We start from the raw sequence: 24,625 nt of genomic DNA, 5'->3' as shown, positions 1-24,625 counted from the left end.
CAGCTGAAGAATGGAGCAAGGATAGTAAGTTTATCATTAATTTGGAGATAATTGGGAAACGAAATTTATCTCCACATTTTTCTTGATAAATATAGTACCAGTGTTTCTCTGGTTCTGAGATGTCATTTGTAAAGTTAACTCTTGACATTCTCTATTGATATCTTCATACTGACTTTTCCTCAATAATATTAGGATATTTCATGGCCAATGGGATAATTGAATGTGGCTGTCCTTGAGGCACATTTTCTGGATCTAAAGTTTCAAATAGCTGTAAATACGTGAAAATACCAGATTATACAAACTGTTTGTATACTTCCTTGCTTAGTTTGACATAATTCAATGTCTTAAGCTGAAATTCTTCGAGTTCTTTGGCTTGAAATTTGGAAGAACATTCTAGAACGATACTTTCAGTTCTTCCTCGACGATATATTTCACTTAAGGGAAGGTAAACTGAAGGACCATTGATGTTAACCTTCGATATATCTGCATCTTTTAGTACTTCTATTTTAATAAAATTACCAAAGATACCTTTCATACAACTTTGATGGAGACACGTACCCTATGAATTCTGAAACTCTTGGCTTGAAACTCTAAATTTATTTTATTTACATATGGCAGAATAAAAGAAATGCAAAGTACATTTTTACAGTTAGATTCTGTAAACCTTCTGGTATTGTAGATGCTAAAGTCATCCCATCTTCTAATGCCGCTGAAGTAAAAAATAAGACAAGTGCTGGAGTTAATTCAGTAGTCTTTCTACCACTTGCTAAAGTGATAACCATCTAGTACAGCTATGATGTAATATCTTTTTAGGATCAGTCTGGGTAAATTCCTGAAATTCTACATATTCAGATAATCTTTTTGGGTTGTTTGACAAATATGAATAAATATTTCTAGTCAGCTCCTCTAAGGAAGTTGGAAGTTCAGAACATGCATAGGATGCACATAAATGTATTGATTGTTTGGTTGTTTTTTAAATTTTGCGCAAAGCTACTCGAGGGCTATCTGCGCTAGCCGTCCCTAATTTAGCAGTGTAAGACTAGAAGGAAGGCAGCTAGTCATCACCACCCACTGTCAACTCTTGGGCTACTCCTTTACGAACGAATAGTGGGATTGACCGTCACATTATAATGCCCTTTTACGGCTGAAAGGACGAGCATGTTTGGTGCGACAGGGATTCGAACCCGCGACCCTCAGATTACGAGTCGAACGCCTTAACCCATTTGACAATGCCGGGCCAACAGATAATGAGCCAAGCTAAATTTATTAATAAATGAGCTGATATCAAAGCAGATACCCCATTATTACACTTGGATAGTCTATCAGATTTTTAAATGTTTTTCAAAAACATTTACCATAGAATTGTAAAATGCTTTGGGCAGTACAGCAATTGATTTCCACAAGAGTTAAAAACTTGTCAACTGTTTTTTTAATATAGCTATCATAATATCTAACTATTAGAACAAGATGGTTTTTGTAGATACATCTGCACTTTCATCAATAATTAATGAAAATTTAATGTTCGTTAATTGTGCTATAAGAGTTTTCAAGTATTCCTCACCAATAACATTACGATAAACAACTGTTCCTTTTGTTCTTATACACTTAATTCCCTTAGTAATTTTATAATCAGGGTATGTATTGGATAGAAAGTCTGTAGGATGATCTAGTATTGAAATGGGAAGATTGTGTTATGTCACAGACACACACATTTTCAGTTCAGGGGAAGTCACTTGAGACATGGTACGTGAAGAAGTAGAAGGCAGTAACAAATCAGTTGCTTTAGAAGTCTAGGCACTTGCTTTAATATTGTTAAATGTTTTTCACTGTCAAAGTGTTTCTCAAGCATGGTAACATTTCCAGATAAGTCACAACCTCATATTTTACAAAATGGCTTGTTTAAGTTTTTCGAACTTCGACTAAAACAACTAAACTTAGGATCATTAAGCCATTTTTGTGGCTGCTGGTAACTAGGCCTATGCAGGTTTACTTTCTTGTATGGACTTTCTACTAAATCACTATCCTTATTACTCTCAGCCATTATGATCTGAGGGTTAAGTTAAATGTAAATTAAATAAAATTATAAAAGTTAAGCAAAACAAATTTAAAATTAAACAATGCATTACACTGTAAACGAATACTGACAAGAGTCACAACTCACGAAATTATAACAATAGTTATAGTATATGAAAACAAGACTAAAAGAGCCACCGTTGAATCATCATTCTTTGAGACTATCTTGCGCCTGAGCAGTGAGCCCTTATAAAGCATATTCAAACATTTAGACATAAAACTTGTCCTTTTTAAACGTTATTACAAGGTCAAATTTCACGTAAAGGAGGCAATAAATTTGAAAATCTTTTATTGGTCATGCAACAGGTAAATTAGCAAAATTTACCAAATTCGGCAACCTTGTACCTTACAACAGAGAATATTGACGTCACGTGATACGTTCGTGACGTAACTTCTGAAACTTTTAGTTGGCTGAAGTAAAGGCTTATTAATTTTGAAAACTCTTCGTGAGTTATTCGTTGATTAAGTTTATTTGTCAGTTCATTGATGTGAAGTGTGTGTTCTGGGTGAAGTTAATTAGAGACGTCCTGCTTCGTGTAGAACATGCGAAACTAGCCAGATAAATAGTTTAGAAAAAAACTACCTTTATAGTACAGCTACGAATCTTTTTTTTTGTATTTATTTAAACCAACGTTTCGTCTTTGTAATTTCCTTGAGGTCAATATACACATTTTCTTGATATTAAAATATTTGATATACGTCTGAAGCGTAAAGGTCGTTTTTTTTCTAATCTTTTCATCAAAATATACAAATCCCTCCAGTAGACAAAACAAATTTTAAAAATACGCGACAATGTATTGTCGTGCTTAAGTATACTGTAAACTTTGGCCAATGAAATAACATTATATAAAATAACCCAGAGAAATATAATCGGATACATAAACATTCTACCTTTTTTTATGGAATCCAAATTGTCCAATAACAGCAATTAGAGGAACTAAGTGAAATAACCTCATTCTTCGATATACAAAGTGTACAACCAACTGTTATAACACTTCAAAGTAAGATCAACCAAAGTATGCTTATATAAACAATTAATAAAACACCAAATTTACAGCTCTGAGTAAAACTTTTTAAAAAACTTCGGTAATGAGCTCCAAGATTACACTAATAAACCTGTTTTCATGTGTTATAAATCAACCTCATAATTTTTGAATATAACATTTAATGATCAAGTTTGCGCTAACAATAGGGAAATCAATCAGAATATGAGTTCGTCTGTTTTCGGATACTTGCCCAATTCTACTCAATATCTGTCTGCTCTAAATGTCCCTAATTCTAAAAGAAATAATCTAGACAGATGGCAGCTAGTCGACAGTATCCCCTACCAGCTCTTGGACTATTTTTGCCTGACCGAATAGTGGAATTTAACACTTATAACGTACTCACCATCCCAAAGAATACGGAGCGAATGTTTAGTTGGACTGTAAAGATGAGAGTTGTGATCCATTTCCACACACTAACTAAACAGCTGCGCATGGACAGGATACAACAAAAATGTATCAATAGCTTACATTGGAGCTGCATGTCCGTGGTAGTCAGTGTATGTGATGCCGTGGTGGACCGATCGCAGGTAACTTGACGTTAAAAAAACTACAAACACGCACACAGACAGTATCGATTTTCAACTAAAGTTTTTGATACTACTGTAACATCTCTTTATACCTTTAAATACGCAATTAGTTTATAACACTGAAACCTAAAACTTTAGAACCTGACTAAATGTAGTAATGTTTAAACTTACATGAATATTTTAACTTCATAATTATTTGATAATACTGAAATTAAAACTTTAAAACCTGAATAAATGTAGTAATGTTGTAACTTACATGAATATTTTAACTTCATATTTATTTGATAATACTGAAATTAAAACTTGAAAACCTGACTAAATGTAGTAATGTTTTAACTTACATAAATATTTTAACTTCATAATTATCTGATAATACTGAAATTAAAACTTTAAAACCTGAATAAATGTAGTAATGTTGTAACTTACATGAATATTTTAACTTCATATTTATTTGATAATACTGAAATTAAAACTTTAAAACCTGACTAAATGTAGTAATGTTGTAACTTACATGAATATTTTAACTTCATAACTATTTGATAATACTGAAATTAAAACTTTAAAACCTGTCTAAATGTAGTAATGTTGAAACTGACATGAATATTTTAACTTCATAATTATTTGATAATACTGAAATTAAAACTTTAAAACCTGACTAAATGTAGTAATGTTTTAACTAACATAAATATTTTAATTTCATAACTATTTGATAATACTGAAACCCTAAAACTTTAGAACCTGACTAAATGTAGTAATGTTTAAACTTACATGAATATTTTAACTTCATAATTATTTGATAATACTGAAATTAAAACTTTAAAACCTGAATAAATGTAGTAATGTTGTAACTTACATGAATATTTTAACTTCATATTTATTTGATAATACTGAAATTAAAACTTGAAAACCTGACTAAATGTAGTAATGTTTTAACTTACATAAATATTTTAACTTCATAATTATCTGATAATACTGAAATTAAAACTTTAAAACCTGAATAAATGTAGTAATGTTGTAACTTACATGAATATTTTAACTTCATATTTATTTGATAATACTGAAATTAAAACTTTAAAACCTGACTAAATGTAGTAATGTTGTAACTTACATGAATATTTTAACTTCATAACTATTTGATAATACTGAAATTAAAACTTTAAAACCTGTCTAAATGTAGTAATGTTGAAACTGACATGAATATTTTAACTTCATAATTATTTGATAATACTGAAATTAAAACTTTAAAACCTGACTAAATGTAGTAATGTTTTAACTTACATAAATATTTTAATTTCATAACTATTTGATAATACTGAAACCTAAAACTTTAGAACCTGACTAAATGTAGTAATGTTTAAACTTACATGAATATTTTAACTTCATAATTATTTGATAATACTGAAATTAAAACTTTAAAACCTGAATAAATGTAGTAATGTTGTAACTTACATGAATATTTTAACTTCATATTTATTTGATAATACTGAAATTAAAACTTGAAAACCTGACTAAATGTAGTAATGTTTTAACTTACATAAATATTTTAACTTCATCATTATCTGATAATACTGAAATTAAAACTTTAAAACCTGAATAAATGTAGTAATGTTGTAACTTACATGAATATTTTAACTTCATATTTATTTGATAATACTGAAATTAAAACTTTAAAACCTGACTAAATGTAGTAATGTTGTAACTTACATGAATATTTTAACTTCATAACTATTTGATAATACTGAAATTAAAACTTTAAAACCTGTCTAAATGTAGTAATGTTGAAACTGACATGAATATTTTAACTTCATAATTATTTGATAATACTGAAATTAAAACTTTAAAACCTGACTAAATGTAGTAATGTTTTAACTTACATAAATATTTTAATTTCATAACTATTTGATAATACTGAAACCTAAAACTTTAGAACCTGACTAAATGTAGTAATGTTTAAACTTACATGAATATTTTAACTTCATAATTATTTGATAATACTGAAATTAAAACTTTAAAACCTGAATAAATGTAGTAATGTTGTAACTTACATGAATATTTTAACTTCATATTTATTTGATAATACTGAAATTAAAACTTGAAAACCTGACTAAATGTAGTAATGTTTTAACTTACATAAATATTTTAACTTCATCATTATCTGATAATACTGAAATTAAAACTTTAAAACCTGAATAAATGTAGTAATGTTGTAACTTACATTTATATTTTAACTTCATATTTATTTGATAATGCTGAAATTAAAACTTTAAAACTTGAATAAATGTAGTAATGTTGTAACTTACATGAATATTTTAACTTCATATTTATTTGATAATACTGAAATTAAAACTTTAAAACCTGACTAAATGTAGTAATGTTGTAACTTACATGAATATTTTAACTTCATAACTATTTGATAATACTGAAATTAAAACTTTAAAACCTGTCTAAATGTAGTAATGTTGAAACTGACATGAATATTTTAACTTCATAATTATTTGATAATACTGAAATTAAAACTTTAAAACCTGACTAAATGTAGTAATGTTTTAACTTACATAAATATTTTAATTTCATAATTATTTGATAATACTGAAATTAAAACTTTAAAATTTGTCTAAATGTAGTAATGTTTTTACATAAATTTTTATCTTGGTGATTAGTTGGTAATGTTGAGAACTAAAACTTTAAAATCTGATTAAAATTAGTAATGTTATTACATAAATCTGTAAATCGGCAAGTAGTTGATAATACTGAGAACTTTAGCTTTAACTTGACTATATGCAGCATTATTGTAGCGTACAGTTATAATAAGGTAAATTCCCCACAATTCTACCCAAATAAACACATATACATGTAATGTTTTAAATTTACATATTGTTCTAATTATACCACAGATGGGTAATTTTAAGTTGCATATTACTAAACTGGTAATCTGTCATCAACCAGTAATACTGTAAAGTAGGTTCGCGTAACGTAATTGGAAATAGGTCAGTAACACAATGTAATTTATATAGTGTAATACATCTACTTAGTAAAACGTCAGTAACAAGGCAAAGTGGTTAAAGGTAATTACACATGATAATAAATCAAACAAGTTTAGGTATATTGTAAATTAAGAACAGAAAACTTATTAATTTATTAAAGAAGTTTTAGGCTAAGCAAAACCTTAAAATAAAAAAGATCCGTAAATGTACAATTCTAACCCAAAATTACGTCTGTATAACTGTAAAATATGTCCGACTAATCTCTCAACATATAATGCTAAATTCTAACCTTGGAACATGGTATTAACACTAACGTACCTATAAATATAAAATAGTATTATTCCAATAACTGTTGATTTTGTTTTGTTGTTTTTTGAGTTAAGCACAAAGCTACACAATGGGCTATCTGTGCTCTGACCAACACGGGTGTGGAAACCCGAATTTTAGCGTTGTAAGTCCGCAGGCATACCGCTGAGGCACTGGAGGGCATTCCAATGACAATATAAGCTAGACATAATTTCTTCCTGAAATCACGCAAGTAACACAGTAAACTAGATAAAACTAATCTGAAATACTACTGCACATTGTATATAACTAACCTGAAACATGTTAGTACTACTGCACATTGTATATAACTAACCTGACACATGTTAGTACTACTGCACATTTGTATATAACTAACCTGAAACATGTTAGTACTACTGCACATTGTACATAATTAACCTGAAACATGTTAGTACTACTGCACATTTGTATATAACTAACCTGAAACATGTTAGTACTACCGCACATTAAATAAAACTAACCTGAAACATATTTTTATTTCTATGATTACATATAACTATCCTGAAATATGTTAATACGGTAATATGTCATTCACATTGTTAACAACGACTAACCGTTAATTTAGCTGGCACTATGTAAGTAGCACTGAGAACTATATAAACCTTAACAACTGAATTACTTCAATAGCTTAGACTTTGGGTAACCATAACAATGTATAACTCTTAACTTGAAAATATATCAGTAACACTGTAAATTTGCCCCCCCCGCTAATACAGCGGTAAGTCTACGGGTTTACAACGCTAAAATCAGAGGTTCGATTCCCCTCGGTGGGCTCAGCAGATAGCCCGGTGTGACTTTGTTATAAGAACTGTAAATTACACATATCTTTAATCAGGTAGCATGTTACTAACATTGCCAACTACACTCTTCTATCAGCGTTGTTGTAAGATAGCCTGGAAATATACCAGTAATGCTGTAAGCTATCTAGATTAGTGCAGCTTGGTGCTATGGTTCTAATACTATTAATTCTACATCTCAGTAGGACTGTCATTCCTTGGTATTAATTAATGTTTCTATAAACTGCTAGCTACTGATCTTATCAGCCTGATAACTTATATAATGATTTTTGTCAATAGTCAGAGGAGTACAGCGTCATAAAAAATATTTAACCTCAAGGGGTGAAACTGATATGTTTTTCCAAATCCTTAATCTCAAATGGCGAGATTGGTATGTTTTCTCAAATTTTAATATCAGGGGGCGAGGTTAGTAGGTTTTCAAAATCTTAACCTCAAGTGGTAAGGCTGATATGTTTTAACAACTCCTTAATCTGAAGGAGTGAAGCTGATATGTTTTTCCAAATCTTTATTCTCAAGTGGCGAGGTTAGTAGGTTTTTAAAATCTTAACCTCAAGTGGTAAGGCTGATATGTTTTAACAACTCCTTAATCTGAAGGAGTGAAGCTGATATGTTTTTCCAAATCTTTATTCTCAAGTGGCGAGGTTAGTAGATTTTTAAAATATTGAATTTCAAGAGGCAAGGTTTGAATTTTTTTTCAGACCTTTAATCTCAAATTGCATGTGTGCTTGTGTTTTTCTTATAGCAAAGCCACATCGAGCGATCTGCTGTGTCCACAGAGGGGAATCCAACCCTTGGTTTTAGCGTTATAAATCTGAATATTTACCGCTGTCCCAGCGGAGGACCTCAAATTACGAGGTTTGTAAAGTTTTCCAATCATTTAATTTCAAATATTGTGGTTGGTATGATTTTTCCAAATCTCAGTCTCAAATGCGAGGTTTGTATTTTTTTCCCAATCTCTAATCTCAAGTGGCAAAGATGGTAGTTTTTACATATTTTTTCGTTATGTTTTGCTGGAAAACCGCTCATCTATTATAGGCCACTCTTGTCAGAAAAGCACTCTATTTCTGCTTCTTATTTTGTGTTTCTTTAGTTTATATATATATAATAAATCTTACGCTTACTACCATTTGAACGTCAGAGCCTTACTTTTGTGTAACTGACAATAATCTATAACCTTTTAAGACTCACGAACAAGTATGATATTTTACTAAATATTTGGCCGAAAAATAATTAGATATATATTCTTAAAAAAACGCATAAAGTACAATAATAATTATTAACAAACATTTTAACTGCATTGTTGAGCTGCTCTCAACAAAATATAAACACACATACACACAACACTACAGTGTACACTTGTAAACACACCTCTCTTGAGGATATAAAAACATACACAACACTACAGTGTACCTTGAGAAACACACCTCTCTACATTATATAAACACATACACAACACTACAGTGTACCTTGGGAAACACACCCTTGAGCTTTTGACGACATCCTTCCAATTCTTGCTAAACCTTATGGGAGATATCAGAACACTTAGTTAAACCTTATGGGAGATATCAGAACACTTAGTTAAACCTTATGAAAGATACTAGAACACTTAGTTAAACCTTATGGGAGATATCAGAACACTTAGTTAAACCTTATGGGAGATATCAGAACACTTAGTTAAACCTTATGGAAGATACTAGAACACTTAGTTAAACCTTATGGGAGATATCAGAACACTTAGTTAAACCTTATGGGAGATACTAGAACACTTTGCATGGAAACAATGGTAACTCTAGTTGTATGTGACGAGAACTAAATACGAAAGAGGAACATGGTATGTTTGTCGTCTTTGTGATCCATAACCTTCGTGCACTGTACCTACGATGCACATTACCTACAACAGAAAATACAAAAGTGATCGTTTGTCAAATCAGTGATAAGAAAATAAAAATGGCGCGGCCATATCAGGACCGCGTTTTTAGCGGCTCTAAGTCTTAATATTTTAATCTATATTTTATTTAACGTATCGTAAACTATCAGATAGTATAGACAGTCTACAAGTAAATATTTAAATACCATCCGGTATCACACGTATCATATACATTCAGGTCAACCATATAAAACTATGGAATAAACGACAATGGTAGTGGTGAACTGTAATAGAATGCGAAATATATTTTGGAAATAAGACGAATGCATCAACAGTGATTCTCCGTAGTTTTGTTCTTTATACGTGTACAGAATGAGGTCCATACACTTAAGATAATTTTTACTTATCACATACACGTCTGCTGAATAACTTGGATTTTTTAAGGAAAAATATTATATTTATATTTTTCTGAATTCATTGAGCCAATATTTTAATGTAAAATTATTTATATTCGTATAAAGCAATTATTATAATTTTCTAATAGTTGTATAAGTATTTTAAAAAATGTATGTGTGTGTGTGTGTGTTTTCTTATAACAAAGCCACAGCGGTCTATCTGCTGTGTGCACTGAAGAGAATTGGGTCCATGAAGTCAGCATTGTAAATCCGAAGATTTGCCGTTATCCCTTCGGGGGACTTTTACAAAACACCTTAACCCCCCTCCCCCAGTGGCACAAAGGTACGTCTCCGGACTCACATTGTTAGAAACCGAGTTTCAATACCTGTAATTTGCAGAGCACAGATAGCCCATTGTGTAGATTTGTGTTTAATTCCAAACGATCAATCAATAAAAGCATCTTAAAATTATACGTGTTTACGTTAAATCAGCCAGAAAAATATCGGTACTTTACCAATAGGCTTCACCTTGTAATACAAGGTAACATAAGTACGCAGGCTCGGCATGGCCTGGTGGGTTAACAAACCATAAGTACGCTCTTCCTTCTTGTATTTGTTCAGTTTATCACAGAATATTTTGAACAATTTCTAGATATGTGGTTCAGTTATTGTAAGTACAGATTTCAACTCTCGCTGATTTAGAGCTCTAAGGACAATCGTTTATTTACCATGAAAAACCCCCTTACCACCAAGAGAAAGTACACGAGATCAAGTTTCCATTACCTTTTCACGTGAATACAAGCAATAGTGGATACACCAAATATCTTTAATACTCTGGCTTTGCGAATTTTACACAGCGCCCTCTGATGATAATTATTTTTGGCACTGGAAAAGTCTTTTCCGTGATCTTAATACTTCAACTGTCAAACGCTGTAAGCCTTTCATGATTATTTATCGAGCAACGGATGTTGAAACAGTTCAACTAACTTTGTATTACCCCTGCAAGCTAAGTTTAACTGACTGGAGTACCCGTCTCCTGGACGAAAGTTATGTATATTCATGATTAATGAAAGGTTATCTTCCCTTATATGTAGTTTTAAAAATATCCAAAAGTGCCCATATAAGTTGCAAGACACAAAATATACAGCTGCAAACTTGCATGTATCTCCGCATGAAAATAATGAACCTCCATACTAAATTTGGTGAAGATCCATGTACAGGAGGTAAAGTGGTAGTAAGAAAACGCCCATAAAAATCATAATAGGCGAAATGGAAAACTGAAAATTTATATTCACCTTCGCATAGATCTATTGAATCTTCGTATTAATTTTGATTAAAATCCATCCAGACTCTGCGAAGTAGTTACATGAACATTTGGATATTGTTTACAACTCTGAAATAACATCACTATTCCCCACATTCGTATCTTCACTTTACTACGATACACCTGAAAATATCCATAATTTAATTATGTGTTTGCTCTGTTTATTATCATTCAAATTATATAATTTTTACGGTTGATACTTAATAGAAATGTTAAATAATATAACTTTATGTTTACTCAGTTTCTACGAAACAACAACCGTTCTTTCAATCTAGAGTTTTCTCGTCGATTACCATATAATTATCTTAATTTATGCATACTTTAAATTATTATACGAAATATCTTTTACAACACCAACTTAATATATTTTTATTTTCTTTAATTAATAGCACAATTTCTAAGCATAGCATTTTAGTTTTATAATGTATAAGCCATAATGTTCAGTTATTTTGCTTCAAGTTATTCTAATAACAAAAACTTTAATTTCATCTAGACTTTTTCAAATCAATCAGTGGCACAGCGGTGTCTGCGAATTTACAGCACTAGAAACCGGGTTTTGATACCTGTAATGGGTAGTGAAGCTTTGAGCTTAATTTCAAACAAACAATCAGTTCAGTCTATGGTCAAATAATGCCTATAATAATAATGCCTTCCCTCTAATTTTTATTAGCTCAAAATTAGGAACGATATGAAAATATCGTCTTTATATAGAGCTTTGCGCGAAAGTTTTGAAACAGAAAAACCTCAAATAACATTATCAATTTTCATCTATATTTCTTCAGTTTATTATTAAATAATAGATATGACTGTAGAAGAACCTATATAATTCCTAACCGTATTTAGTTAGTTCCATTATGTTCCAATATATTCCTTCAAAATCACTTTATGGTTATCAAAACGTTGAACTATGAATGTGTTAATAAATTCTATTTTAATTTATATTTTAAACTTTCCCAGGTTCAGGTATTTTGCATATGGTATATTATAAATAGCTATAATACGATTACACACAAAACTAAGAAGTATTTTAGGTAAGTTCGAAGTCAGTTAGAAATACCATCATCAACAGCAAATTCGATTGCTCAACTTGAGATATTTTATTAAAAGATGTACTCTACTCCAAATATATTAAGAATATACTCAAGGTCAAATGTATGTGCCACCTTCACTAATGGGCATGTTGTCATAGTTAATTATATTATGGGTAAAAACTAAGCCCTAATTTTCTGTGCTTCATAATATCGATATAGGTGTAATAAGGAAAGATCAAAGTATTATGAATAATAAGTTACACGTTCCTTTTTTTACACTACTATCAAACATGTAGAAAAAAACATAGATAATTTTTGATAGTTTAATACATTCTATTTAAAGAATTGAAACAGCAAATCACATATTTTGTAGTGACGATAACATGTTTTGTTAATCATATCATGACCTACGTTGGTGTTTCATAATATCGATTGCACAGGAATTTTCTCAGAACTCTAATAGAAAATTCGAGCAAAAGCCACTTTAAAAAACAAATTTATTCCCGAAACAGAACTAAAACACTTCCTTTTCAAAAGTTAAGACAATCCAAACATTGATATAAGCGAAATAACCGATATCATAATTGTAGACAAAATGTAAGTTGTCCCATTTGTTCATATTATTATTTCACAATGTTACAGCTGAATTGGATGATTATTTTGCTCCGAAACCTAGATGCTGTACGCATGTCCATCACCTATTCAACGCTGATTATTTTTCTTTGAAAGTTGATTTACGTGGTTATAAATATATAACAGATGCGGCTGCTTTTGTACTCTACGCGTGTTAAACGCGTGTTTACACAAAACACCAGGCACAAAGCCACCAGGTTCAGTCAATAATTACTGTAAGATATTCGAAGCTTTATTTAAAGCGATGTTTCAGACGTACTTAGTTTATTTGAAAAGGCTGCTTTTTTACTGGTAAAAATTACACTCGCTTTAGTGGGAGTTGTGTCTTACTACAGGCACTCATTTGCCCAGTGCTGTACATTAACAAAGCCAACATAAATATAATTGAAAATTTAAAATATACAAGTATGGATCGCAAAAAGTAAGCACACAAAATGATAGTTTGCTCAAGCTACAAATCCCTTTTATGACTGCACTATAAAATCATTGAACGTGATATCTACTGTAGTGTGAGATTGCAGAGAAATTTTGCAGAACACTGAGAGAGTAGTTTTAAACTTAATTCTACCTTCTTAATTTTTCATACTGTAAAATTTCCCAACCTCTTCACTTTTCATCATCAAAACACCCTATTTGCCTAGCGTGTGCTTTAGATGGAAACTACAACTCCTGCATTTCCAAGAAACTGCCACGTGAAAAGTTTGCAATTTTGCTCTTGCATATCATTACTAAAGTTGCTATTGTACATCGCTACTCGAGTCTCCAACACGACTATATCTCAGAGTGGATGAATGTTTTTCTTCTAGCAAAGGCACATTGAGCTATCTGCTATGTCCACCGAGGCGAATCGAGCCATTGATTTTAGCGTTGTACGTTCGAAGACTTACTACTGCCCCATCGGAAGACTATATTTCAGCACATTTTTAATAGTAGACGATTACCGTAGATGAATTTCCTACTCATACGAAGGTGGTGATTCTGTTAACTATTTCTAAAATTTAGCTGAAATCGTAAGTTTTATATATATATATATGTAGTACTATTTCGTAAGTTTTATATATATATATATATGTAGTACTATTTCGTAAGTTTTATATATATATATATATGTAGTACTATTTCATATAACTACTTTTAAACAGTTGTCGATAAGGTAGCAGCTGTAAATGTCGATTGGAACACAGAAACATTTCTTCGTTAAAGATTATTACAAGAGAAGCGAGAAGACGCTGTTGCCTACCGTATGTAAGAATGTGTTTTATACTGTTACGTGTTTAAGAACATACTCTTATAAGAACTACAACGTTCTGAACTGGATAAGTTTTTTTCTTGATAAAGAGTAGCCTTTGTCACTAACTTATTGTAATGTTTTTCTTTATTAAGTTAGTTATACAAATACTTAATTTTGTTTTATAATCAAATATATGTTACTTACTCAGGAACAAGTGTACAACCTAACATAATTTATATCACAAATGCAATGTAATTGTCTTATTGTACAACACTCTCATAAGTCGTATAAACTCTGCAGTCAAACCAAGGAAATATCCGTCCCTCTCTTCTGCTAAGCGTTTGGTTAAGATGGCTTTCAGTGCTAATTGCCTGGTTAAGATGGTTTTAAATTTATTTAACGATACAATAAATTTTCTATTATAAGGTATTACGTAACAGCATATGATCTAATAAAGCCTAAATTAATATTTAGCGTGTGTGTTTTCTTATAGCGAAGCCATATCGAGCTATCTGCTGAGTCCACCGAGGGAAATCGAACTCCTGATTTTAACGTTGTAAATTCGTTGACTTACTGATGCACCAGCCGTGGGCTAATACTTAGTAACACAACAGACTAACAGTACTTCTAAAACAATCCTTACAAATGCGATGGTTAAGTGTACAAAACATTAGCAAACTAAATCTGATTTGACATACAATCGTGGAGATTACAACACACGTTTAAGACTAGAGTTACGACGCTTATTATGAAGGTATCTGTTAGATCTACACTGTACTTATTATATTTGTTATTAGACATTTATTTGAGAAAACAGTTGTTTCGTTAGTAGTATGCGGTAGTTATTGAATAACTTTTACATTTTTACGAACACAACTATTTGTTGAACCTACAATAACATTTTAAGAATATTGTTTCAAATGCAAGCAACATTTATGATAACACTAACATACATTACGTAATTTCTGAAGTTCGTATTGGTGTATCAAAACCATTTCAACACTGGGCATAAATGTCTTTATACTGTCATTTACGGATCTAGTGAAACACTTGAAGAAATTATAAAACAAAACGTTGAGTGTCAAAATAAACGAAAATAAGAAGTCTAGTGTTATAAAGTCGTTTATTTTCAGTATTTAAAATACTAAAACACATCTTACCAACATGACAATTTCTTACTCCTTTCATGTACTTATTAGTTAGTTCTGAAACGTGACATACGTAAACGATTTATTTTTTATACACGCACACATACAAAAAGCTAGTCAAACAAGGACAACTAACTTTCTTACGTGCTTTTAATATAATACTGTACTTTATATGTGAGACGAGGTTTATATATTTTTTTCTGTTTAAAGAATTTGTTTTCGACTTTTTCAGTTAACAAGCCGTTATATTGAACTTGAAGTTTGTTATTGGAAGTAAAACTCTTTTCTTTGCATGATTAATAATGCTGAATACAAGCAAGTTTTAAAACCATTCCTTCTGGGTCAAAATTGAAATTATTCACGTTATGTGTTTGGACAGCAAAAGCAAATAAAGGTATGATTTCACAAATACTGAGTAGCAAGTTCATTTGTCGAGATCAATTGAAAACTGAAAGGAATCGTTGCATGTTACTCAGGCGAACACTAAAAGCAAACAGGGTGCGACACACGAAACTAAGTGAATAGACCCTTGAATTCTTATCATTTGTGTCATATAATTTCATAGAACCATTTAGTTTAATGCATAAACTTTGGAATTATGAGAAAAAATAAAATATTAAAGTTTCTTATCGGGGAACAAAACCCGTGCGATAACATATCAGGTTATGATAAACAGTTTTTTCATACCGAAATGCAAAACGATTAATGGGCTTTATTAACTGTTTAGTGAAATTAAAGTTAAAAATCATTATATGTGACACACTGCGTCTGTAAAATGCTTCGAATAGGTTTACAACAATTGTTCTTCTTATATAATAAATTCTCACCTAGATTCGGAGCTGAAGAGAACTTACCACAAACTGGTCTGTAAGAGAACCATCTTCTCTCTTATCATGGTGGCCCTGTTTGTGAGATCTCATACCCGATTTTGGTACTCCTCCCTTCGGTGGAGCCGAGGTTATCCCAGTACCACTGTAGTTCATTGTTGATTAGTAAAGAGAGGTAAATAATATACGGTTGTGTGCGAGCCAGTGGTCAATGGAAACGTGAAACGTGGCAGCTTCACAGTAGTGAATTTTGATCTACGACCCTTCGGGACATTTTACTTTACCAATTTCAGGACGCCGTTGGCTTGTGTATTCGCTAGGACTTGATGTGGAGCGCGTGCCGCGCTCGCTGAGCCTCGAGTGAGGATACTTCTGCAGTGCAGCTACCTTCCACCCAAGATAAGGAATAGCGCAGTATGTGCTGCGAAGCTCCTGATCGTCTTGACCCCCGCGGTGAATGAGCTCAACCGACGACTGTAGCAAGCTAATGATCGTATTCAACCGGTAAATGTAGAAGTATCTTAATTAAACCAAAAATGGATTAATTCAACCGGAAAAAAAAAACTAATAGAAATATGAAACACTTGGAATTTACACAGTGGTGGATCTGAGTGTCACAAAGGCACTCTTTATGCAAATAATTATATAGATGTACGCTTTTTAAGCAAAGTAACGCATTCCACCCAATGTGAACGGCTCAGCAATCACAACCAGCGTATTAAAGCAACATTATCACACGAAATATATTTAAATACTGGATTATCCGTGTAAAGTATCTATCCCTCTGTTTAGATACAACCAATTAAAGATGTTTCGACAGTGTGTGAGGAATGTTACATCACAGCTTCAAAGGCACCGAAAAGTCACGCGCAAAGCGTTCGGTCAAGAGAAAGAGATGTGTCGTTTGGGGAGCATTCCAGAATACTATAGAAATACTGTCCAATATTCTTGAAAGTGTATAGGAATCAGGCTGGTTGAAACTCTACGTTTTTGGATACTACAGAAAACCTGTTTGATACTCTTGAAAGCGCATACCAAACAGAGTTGGTTGAAACTCTAAAACACGAAGTTTTTGGTATATGATAATATACAAAATTGATATATTTGTGTAGTGTCCCCGACAGTGTTCTGTTTGAAGAATAAGTAAAACCAAAATTAAGAGTAACAAACATTTCTATTTCTTGCTTTTGAAATTCGTATGTCATGCTCTGTTATAGCCTACAGAGTGCATAATTCTTCTCGTGATTCATGGCACGCGCACGCTTTACTGACGCCACGAAAGAAAGAATTGCAATGTTAAGCGTCCTTTATGTGACGTCATATTAGTGTCTACTATACAACTCGCTACTAGTGGAGAAAGTAGTTTCACCCCCGCTAGTACAGCGGTATGTCTACGGATTTACAACGCTAAAATCAGGGGCTCGATTCCCCTCAATGTGCTCAACAGATAGCCCTATGTGGCTTTGCTATAACAAAACACACACAAGAAGTTTAAACAAACATGCCTTTCAGGCAACTTTCAAGGAAACTAAGGGAGGAAACACATAATACAATATTTTTTACTCTTCAACTATGCCTTACTCACTTAAAATAGCAGTAATTTTGTATTATTAACTGCATTGTTAGAAAATAGAAAAGAATTTACACGCAAACTGTATTAAAAGTAAAACAAAGCTTAAACAAAATCTAGTACAATAAAACTACAGCCTACTTACGCATACTCAATTTTACTTTGGTTCTAATTATTGTTGCTGAAATAAAACTTAATTCTAACAGTCATGTTGTTTGTTTAGAATTTTCGCAAAAAGTTACATAAGCATTGTTCGCGCATAGAAGTCCCTAATTTTAAACTGATGGGTTTGAGAATAGACAACTAGTCAACAACATCCATCCTCAATTCATGGACTATTGCTTTCTGATCGAATAGTGGGATGTTTATCCATATTAAAAGCAAACTCTTTTTTTACTCAATATTTCAAGACTTTTACTGTAATGAATTAAAGTTAACTTTAATAGCGCTTCTTACTTCAGAAACCCCGTAACCGATTTTTTTAACAAAATAAGGCTTATTCTTGTTTGTTTTTTCCTAATTTCGCACAAAGCAACACGAGGGCTCTCTGCGTTAGATGTCCCTAATTGAGCAGTGTAAGACTAAAAGAAAGGCAGCTAATCGTCATCACCCACCGCCAACTCTTGAGCTATTCTTTTATTAACGAATAGTGGGATTGATCGTCATATTATAACGCCCCCACAGCTGAAAGGGCGAGCATGTTTCGTGCGACCGCGATTCGAATCTGCGACCCTCAGATTACGAGTCGAACACCTTAACCCACCTTGCCATGTCGAGCCATTACTAACGAATAGTGGAACTCAGCGTCGAATTACGAGTCGAGTGTCTTAACCGCCTAACTATGCCGGGCCGAAAGTTATTTGTAAAAAGAAAATAATCCAGCAAAAACTGCAACCATCTATAAACATTTGACTTTTATACAAATCTTTCTGTTATTATTTAAAAGAGGCCTGACCTACCCAGGTGGTGATGGCGTTAGGCTTGTAACCTGAGGGTCGCAGATTCGAGTCTCCGTTACATCAAATGCTCGCCGTGGCGGTGGATGGTGATGACTAGCTGCTTTTCCTTTAGTTTTACCCTGTTAAATTAGGGATGGCTAGCGCAGATAGCTCTCATTCAGGTTTGCGCGGAAATTCAAAAACAAATAAACAAATATTCTTAACAAACTAAAGAAAACCTTTTAACAAAGATCAACATGAATATTCGAATATAATCAAAACATAGGGATGGTTTCCTTATATTCGTATAAAACTAAAATAGATAAATAAAAGTTAAAACGAATTATGAAAAAAACTTCTCAGTTCTACAAAAATAAGAAGTTCCCCCTCCAGTAGTTTAGCAGCAAGTTTGAGAGTTTATAATAATGCATATCGAGTTTTCAGATTTGCGGTGGGCAAACAGCCCAGTGTGAAGTGTTGTGTTACGTAACAACCAAGCCAAAATAAAATATCTGTTTTTGAAAATATCCTGCTTGAGTTGGAGTTTTTTATTTATTTCCATTTTAACAAACCTAAAACCGATTTTCACCAAAAGCAGTTGTTTTCCTAATAATAATGTTAACTTTTACAGAAATATTATTTTTAAATGAACCAAAATTTGTCCTTTTTAAGATAGATTTTACTAAATCTAATTTTCTAAAAATTATTTTTCAAATTTATATTGATATTGTTGTTCCCACTAAAAATACTTCCGCTATAACAAAATTAAAACCAAATGTCAAATAGTCATTGATTTATAATACAAAAATGACTAAAAGGTGGTGATATGTTATAGCTTTACATGTCTATTTATTTGATTATTACAAAACTACACAATATGTTATCAGTATTGTGTCCACTGCATGTATCAAACTCGAGTTCTAGCGTTATAAGTTCTTGATCCTCTTGGAAAGAGGTAGGACGCACTGACGCCAACCTAATATATTGTATTCAGACTGCAATATGATAGTTTACCACATGACAGAATACAGCCCTGACTGCTACATAGCAAAATGAAGCTCTTCCAATGAAAGATTTCATTATGACTTCACATTCATGACAGCCATATCAACAATGACTGCTACGCGATAAACCAGAAATATGATTATTATGTAAGAGATCACAACAGACGGGCTGGATGGTGCAGGTGTGTAATCGTGCTTGACTGATTAAAGTAGTCGAAAGATGTCAGTTTATTACCATGGTTACTAGCGATTATTAAGTAGTTGCTTGTGAACTATGACTATATATGATACAATAACCATAATATAATATAACGATAAACACGCACACCGAGAACAATAATCTAAAACTCATTTTTATTGTTTAAATACCGAAATCTGGCGAAGAATTAGAAACCAACAGGCCTAACATCTGCATTTAACCGTGTCTGTTGTCACACATTTTAAGCCTAAAAATATATTGTTATTGGGTGACTATTATTCTTAGTATTATAATGCAGTATCTGTAGAAGTGATAAAAACTTATATATTAATTATTCTTTATTAGGCTTAGTACTTTCTCGTCCATGCTGAGAATTTGTTGCCTGACCTACAAGAAACAAATTGATATAAAAGTTAAGAGACTATTTGGAAGATAGCCAAGAGTAAAATTGCATCTCGAAAACGCTGTCACGTCGTTGAATTTATCTCAAACAATTACTAATTACTTTAGCATAGTTGTAATCCAGAGCATCTACCATTGTAATGAATTATATTAAAAACAGGCACTTCCACTCTTCCATGATAATTCGAATTTAAGTTTTATACGTTTTTAATGGATAAAAGCATTAACAAAACTAAAATTCAAATCTGTTTCAAGTGCCATATTACAATATCACTATCAGAGAAAAGCAGTAATTGCATTGTACAAAGAAATTAAAACTGGCACAAAACAATATTCCAAAAACATTTGTACCTCCTGACAACTTCGTTGACATTCACCACATAGACTTGTTACCCTAACAGCTGGGTGTCGGTATTTTGTGTGACTGTTAGCTCTTCCACCACCCCTTTTTTTCTCAATTTTAAACAAATGACAGTATTGAATTATATTTTTTTTGTGTGTGTTTGTTTTCTAGGACGTTTTCCGATTGTTAACTGCTAGTTTTTAAAAATGTTCCGCGCAACTGAACTAAAACTTAGAATTAAAGAGGCTATAATAATATTTAAAACTTACATCAGCAGTATTTTAGAATTTTCTATTTCAATTACTGAAAACATGGTGTAACTGATTTACCGTTAAACGTTTACCTTAATACTTACTCTTGTTTCAGTGCAGTTTTCTTTTTTGCATGTGACGTATATTCTTGGCTGTGTATTGCACAAATCCTGTTTGTTCTCGAAATTTGTAGAAGATACTTGAGAGACGAACCAAAAATATCTGTTTTACAAAAACGCGCTAAAACACTGTTAAAACACCGAGAAACTCGCATGATTCATATAAAAGCAGCTAAGTAGAAGAATGTTATTGGACAGCTATAGTCAATGTAATATTGGCCTAGAAAGCTATAATTATATATTCATCGAATAACTAGAGAATTGGAGCAGAAACATTTATAGTTTTCGAAAATTACAAACTGTTAAACTTCAGTGAATTAACTTCGGACGTTAGTATTTCTACGAGAACATTAAATATCTTCATCATCAGAAAAAGTCAGCTTGTAGCCGGTACAAGGCGAACCAAGCTAGCTAGCTTAAACGGTCTGACAGTATCAACTCAGAATTAATTTGCTTGTCGTAGACCTAGATCACCGATAAAATATTCAGTTCTAGACCAGATATAAGACTCAGTATAGTTTGTAAAACTTTTATATATAAATCATCATTGTAATAACTATCAGTAATAACCATAATTGTGTTAAAAAAAGAAAATTGTGTGTATCAAAGTTATAGTATTTGCCAACAAGATGGTTTATATATCAGTAATAACCACAATTGTGTTAAAAATTTGGTATATATTAGCATTTAAATGATTGACTTTTAAATTCAAATTTCCGATTATTTGAAATGGTAATGCGTTAATATACGTAACATAATAAATCGGAGACTCGTTCGAAATAAGTTATAATACTTAACAATGAAAGTGCACGTTGGTGAGAAAAAGGTAGATAAGGCTCTTTTTAAAATAATTAGACATATTTATTTACAGCGACACCTGCATATTTTAATGAAAAATTAAATGATCACGTCATAATTCGGCACATATCTTTCTCTCACTTTGTCTGTTTGTAACGAGATGAAGACTTTGGAGCAAACTAAGCTATTGCGTTAAAAACAAATAGTACCAGTAATTGTTTTGATGGCATTTCCTACGTGTGTTGTTCTTATTGCTTCTTCGTAAGCTATGAAAAGACTTGGGTGTATTTATATTTTGGATTTTTTCCACTACAATTCTGTACTGACTGTAGTTTTTTTTTTTTTTTTTGCTGTTATAGAATGTTAAAAGGAGATGGGTGTGGCTCAGAAATTTTCCAAAAAATATTTTTCTATGTACCTGAAAAGGTATCTCCCGATGAGCCCGTTTTCTTTAACTGTAGGAAGGGTATGCTAGTTTGTTGAATTTCGCGCAAAGCTACTCAAATATTATGTGCACTAGTCGTTCCTAGAATAAAAACAGCCAGTTAATACCACCGACTGTTAATTATTGAGCTACTCTGTTACCAACGAATAGTGAGATGGAACGTCACGGATTGGAACCTGTCACCCTCAAACTGCAAGTCGAACACCTAAACCATGAAACCATGCCATAAAAAATTTACAAACAACCGGTTAACCTCCCATTTGGTATAATATATTTGAATTTACAAAATTATTGTAGCATACCTCTTAAGAACCATATGGGAATAAAATCGTATGTCAGGTATTATAACAAGGCAAAATTATGGAATCTACGAATATAAAGAAACTACGCATTCAATTTCAGTCGCTATATGCATAGCATAAATATAACATCATCAGAGACTACACTTTCACAGTGCTTGCCTTACAATACTTAACCTTACTTAAAGAGTCACATACACCAAAGTATTATTAGAGCTCGCGAGTTTTATGTTTAATTTCGTTCTTTTCGAGTGGATTTGAACATAAAATGAATTAAAGCTTTAATTAAAACGATCTTTCAAACTCGAAGCAGTCTTTCATATCTATATTAATTGAATACTTTAAACTGTAGACATTTCCCGTTTTGTTATCACATTGATATTTTTGTAATACCTGGAGGTTTATTTGTGGTTTACAACTTATAAAAGCAACATAATTAAACCGTTCTCAGGCACATGGCGTATGTTCATTCTTGACCATACAAAATCCTCAAAAACGTTTTAATGTAATTACTACCGGCGACCCCGCAAATCATTTGTAGAGTTCAGTAGGGCCACGTGATTAGGGCGTTCGACTCGTAATCTGAGGGTCAAGGGTTCGAATCCCTACACACCTCGCACTTTCAGCCGTGGGAGTGTTATAATAGGATGGTCAATTTCATTATTGGTTGGTAAAAGAGTAGCCCAAGAGTTAGCGGGTGGTAGTGATGACTAATTGACTTCCCTCTAGTCTTACACTACTACATTTCGGACGGCTAGTGCAGATATCCCTCGTGTAGCTTTGCGTGAAATTCAAAACCAAAAAAACAAAACACTTGCAGTAGTTTTCTTTCCCTTAGCTTGAATTTTCCTTATTCTATCGCTTTTCCGTACACCATTTAAGATGTGCTTTCTTACAGACTGTTTTACACTGATAAACACAGATAATTCAGACGCAGAAAGGTCTGAATGCATATTCACAAAGTGATAAGCATATGGTTTTGAACGAACTGCGCATGCGTATTTTAGACCTAAATAGGTAGATAAAACCCAAAGAATTTGTATTTAGTGTATTGTTCATCTTTTTAGGAGATTACAAGCGGGTTAGGTGTTGTTTGTGTGAAATACTTTGCTAATAAAAAAACTAAAGTTGAAATAGAAGTCAATCGCCACGTGATGATATCTGTATTGTGATATCGTGTACCATGATAATTGTATTGAAAAGTTTGGCTAAGCAAACAACAGATAAGATGATTCTGATTGAAAAAACCAATATGCAATCTGGACTTCTCGGACAGAGATCTTTCTAACATTATGAGATTTGTAGAGTTTGGTTGAGAAATGTGCAAAAAGAGTTCTGAACAGACAAGTACAAGCACATTATTTATATAGCTTATAAACCGACCCAGTAGCTCCATTGTATGACTGGACTTATAACTCTACAAATTCTGGTTAAACCCCAATGGGGGCATAAAACAGGTAGCCCATTATCTAGCCTTGACCTTAACACAAATAAACAAACCTTATTGTAAAATATGTGGTGCTTTATTGGGACTTATATTCTAATCTTAAAATATAACGATTCTTCCTTCGTGATATGACTATATCAGTAATGAAAATATTCCACTCGTAGCATTTATTATTTATCTGTTCCAGATATTAGCACAACGCTACACAAGCCTATACGTGCTAATCATCCACACTTTTTAACCGAGCTTAAAACAAACAAATCTTATTACAAAATCTGTAGTTTGTCCACTCTAATCAAATATTGTGAGTGGACCGTAACTCTTATAACGCACCCTCAGCTTCAGAGTACGCAGCGTGATTTGATGGCAGCACCAGCCACGAGACCACACCCTGCCATCATCTTGGTTTCCTATTACAAATTGTACTATTAATTTTAAACATTATCAATTTGAATCTACAGTGAAGAATACACTCTGAAGTCAACAACGTATACTGTGTTCGTTTTCATTCATTAACTTAAGACTAATATAATCACACGTTGTTTGTTTGTTTGTTTGTTTGTATTAAGCACAAAACTGCAC

The 24,625-nt window shown here is 32.2% G+C and overlaps 1 protein-coding gene across 2 annotated transcripts in view; it reads right to left on the bottom strand.

Annotated features, from left to right (window-relative positions):
• LOC143256027 (A-type potassium channel modulatory protein DPP6-like) overlaps window positions 1-24,625 on the bottom strand; it is a 367,278-nt gene that overhangs the window by 277,337 nt on the left and 65,316 nt on the right. Inside the window, exon 1 of one of the 2 annotated variants that reach the window (XM_076512600.1) lies at window positions 16,256-16,543. The exons of the other annotated variant lie outside the window; for it this stretch is intronic. Coding sequence (XP_076368715.1) covers window positions 16,256-16,384 — 129 coding nt within the window. The 5' untranslated portion in view covers window positions 16,385-16,543. Of the gene's footprint in view, window positions 1-16,255; window positions 16,544-24,625 lie in introns of those variants that run through there. 2 annotated transcript variants of the gene reach the window in all.

Source organism: Tachypleus tridentatus, chromosome 7 (genome assembly GCF_004210375.1).
Source record: "Tachypleus tridentatus isolate NWPU-2018 chromosome 7, ASM421037v1, whole genome shotgun sequence".
NCBI lineage: Eukaryota > Metazoa > Arthropoda > Merostomata > Xiphosura > Limulidae > Tachypleus > Tachypleus tridentatus.
This window is presented reverse-complemented; position numbering and strand designations above follow the sequence as displayed.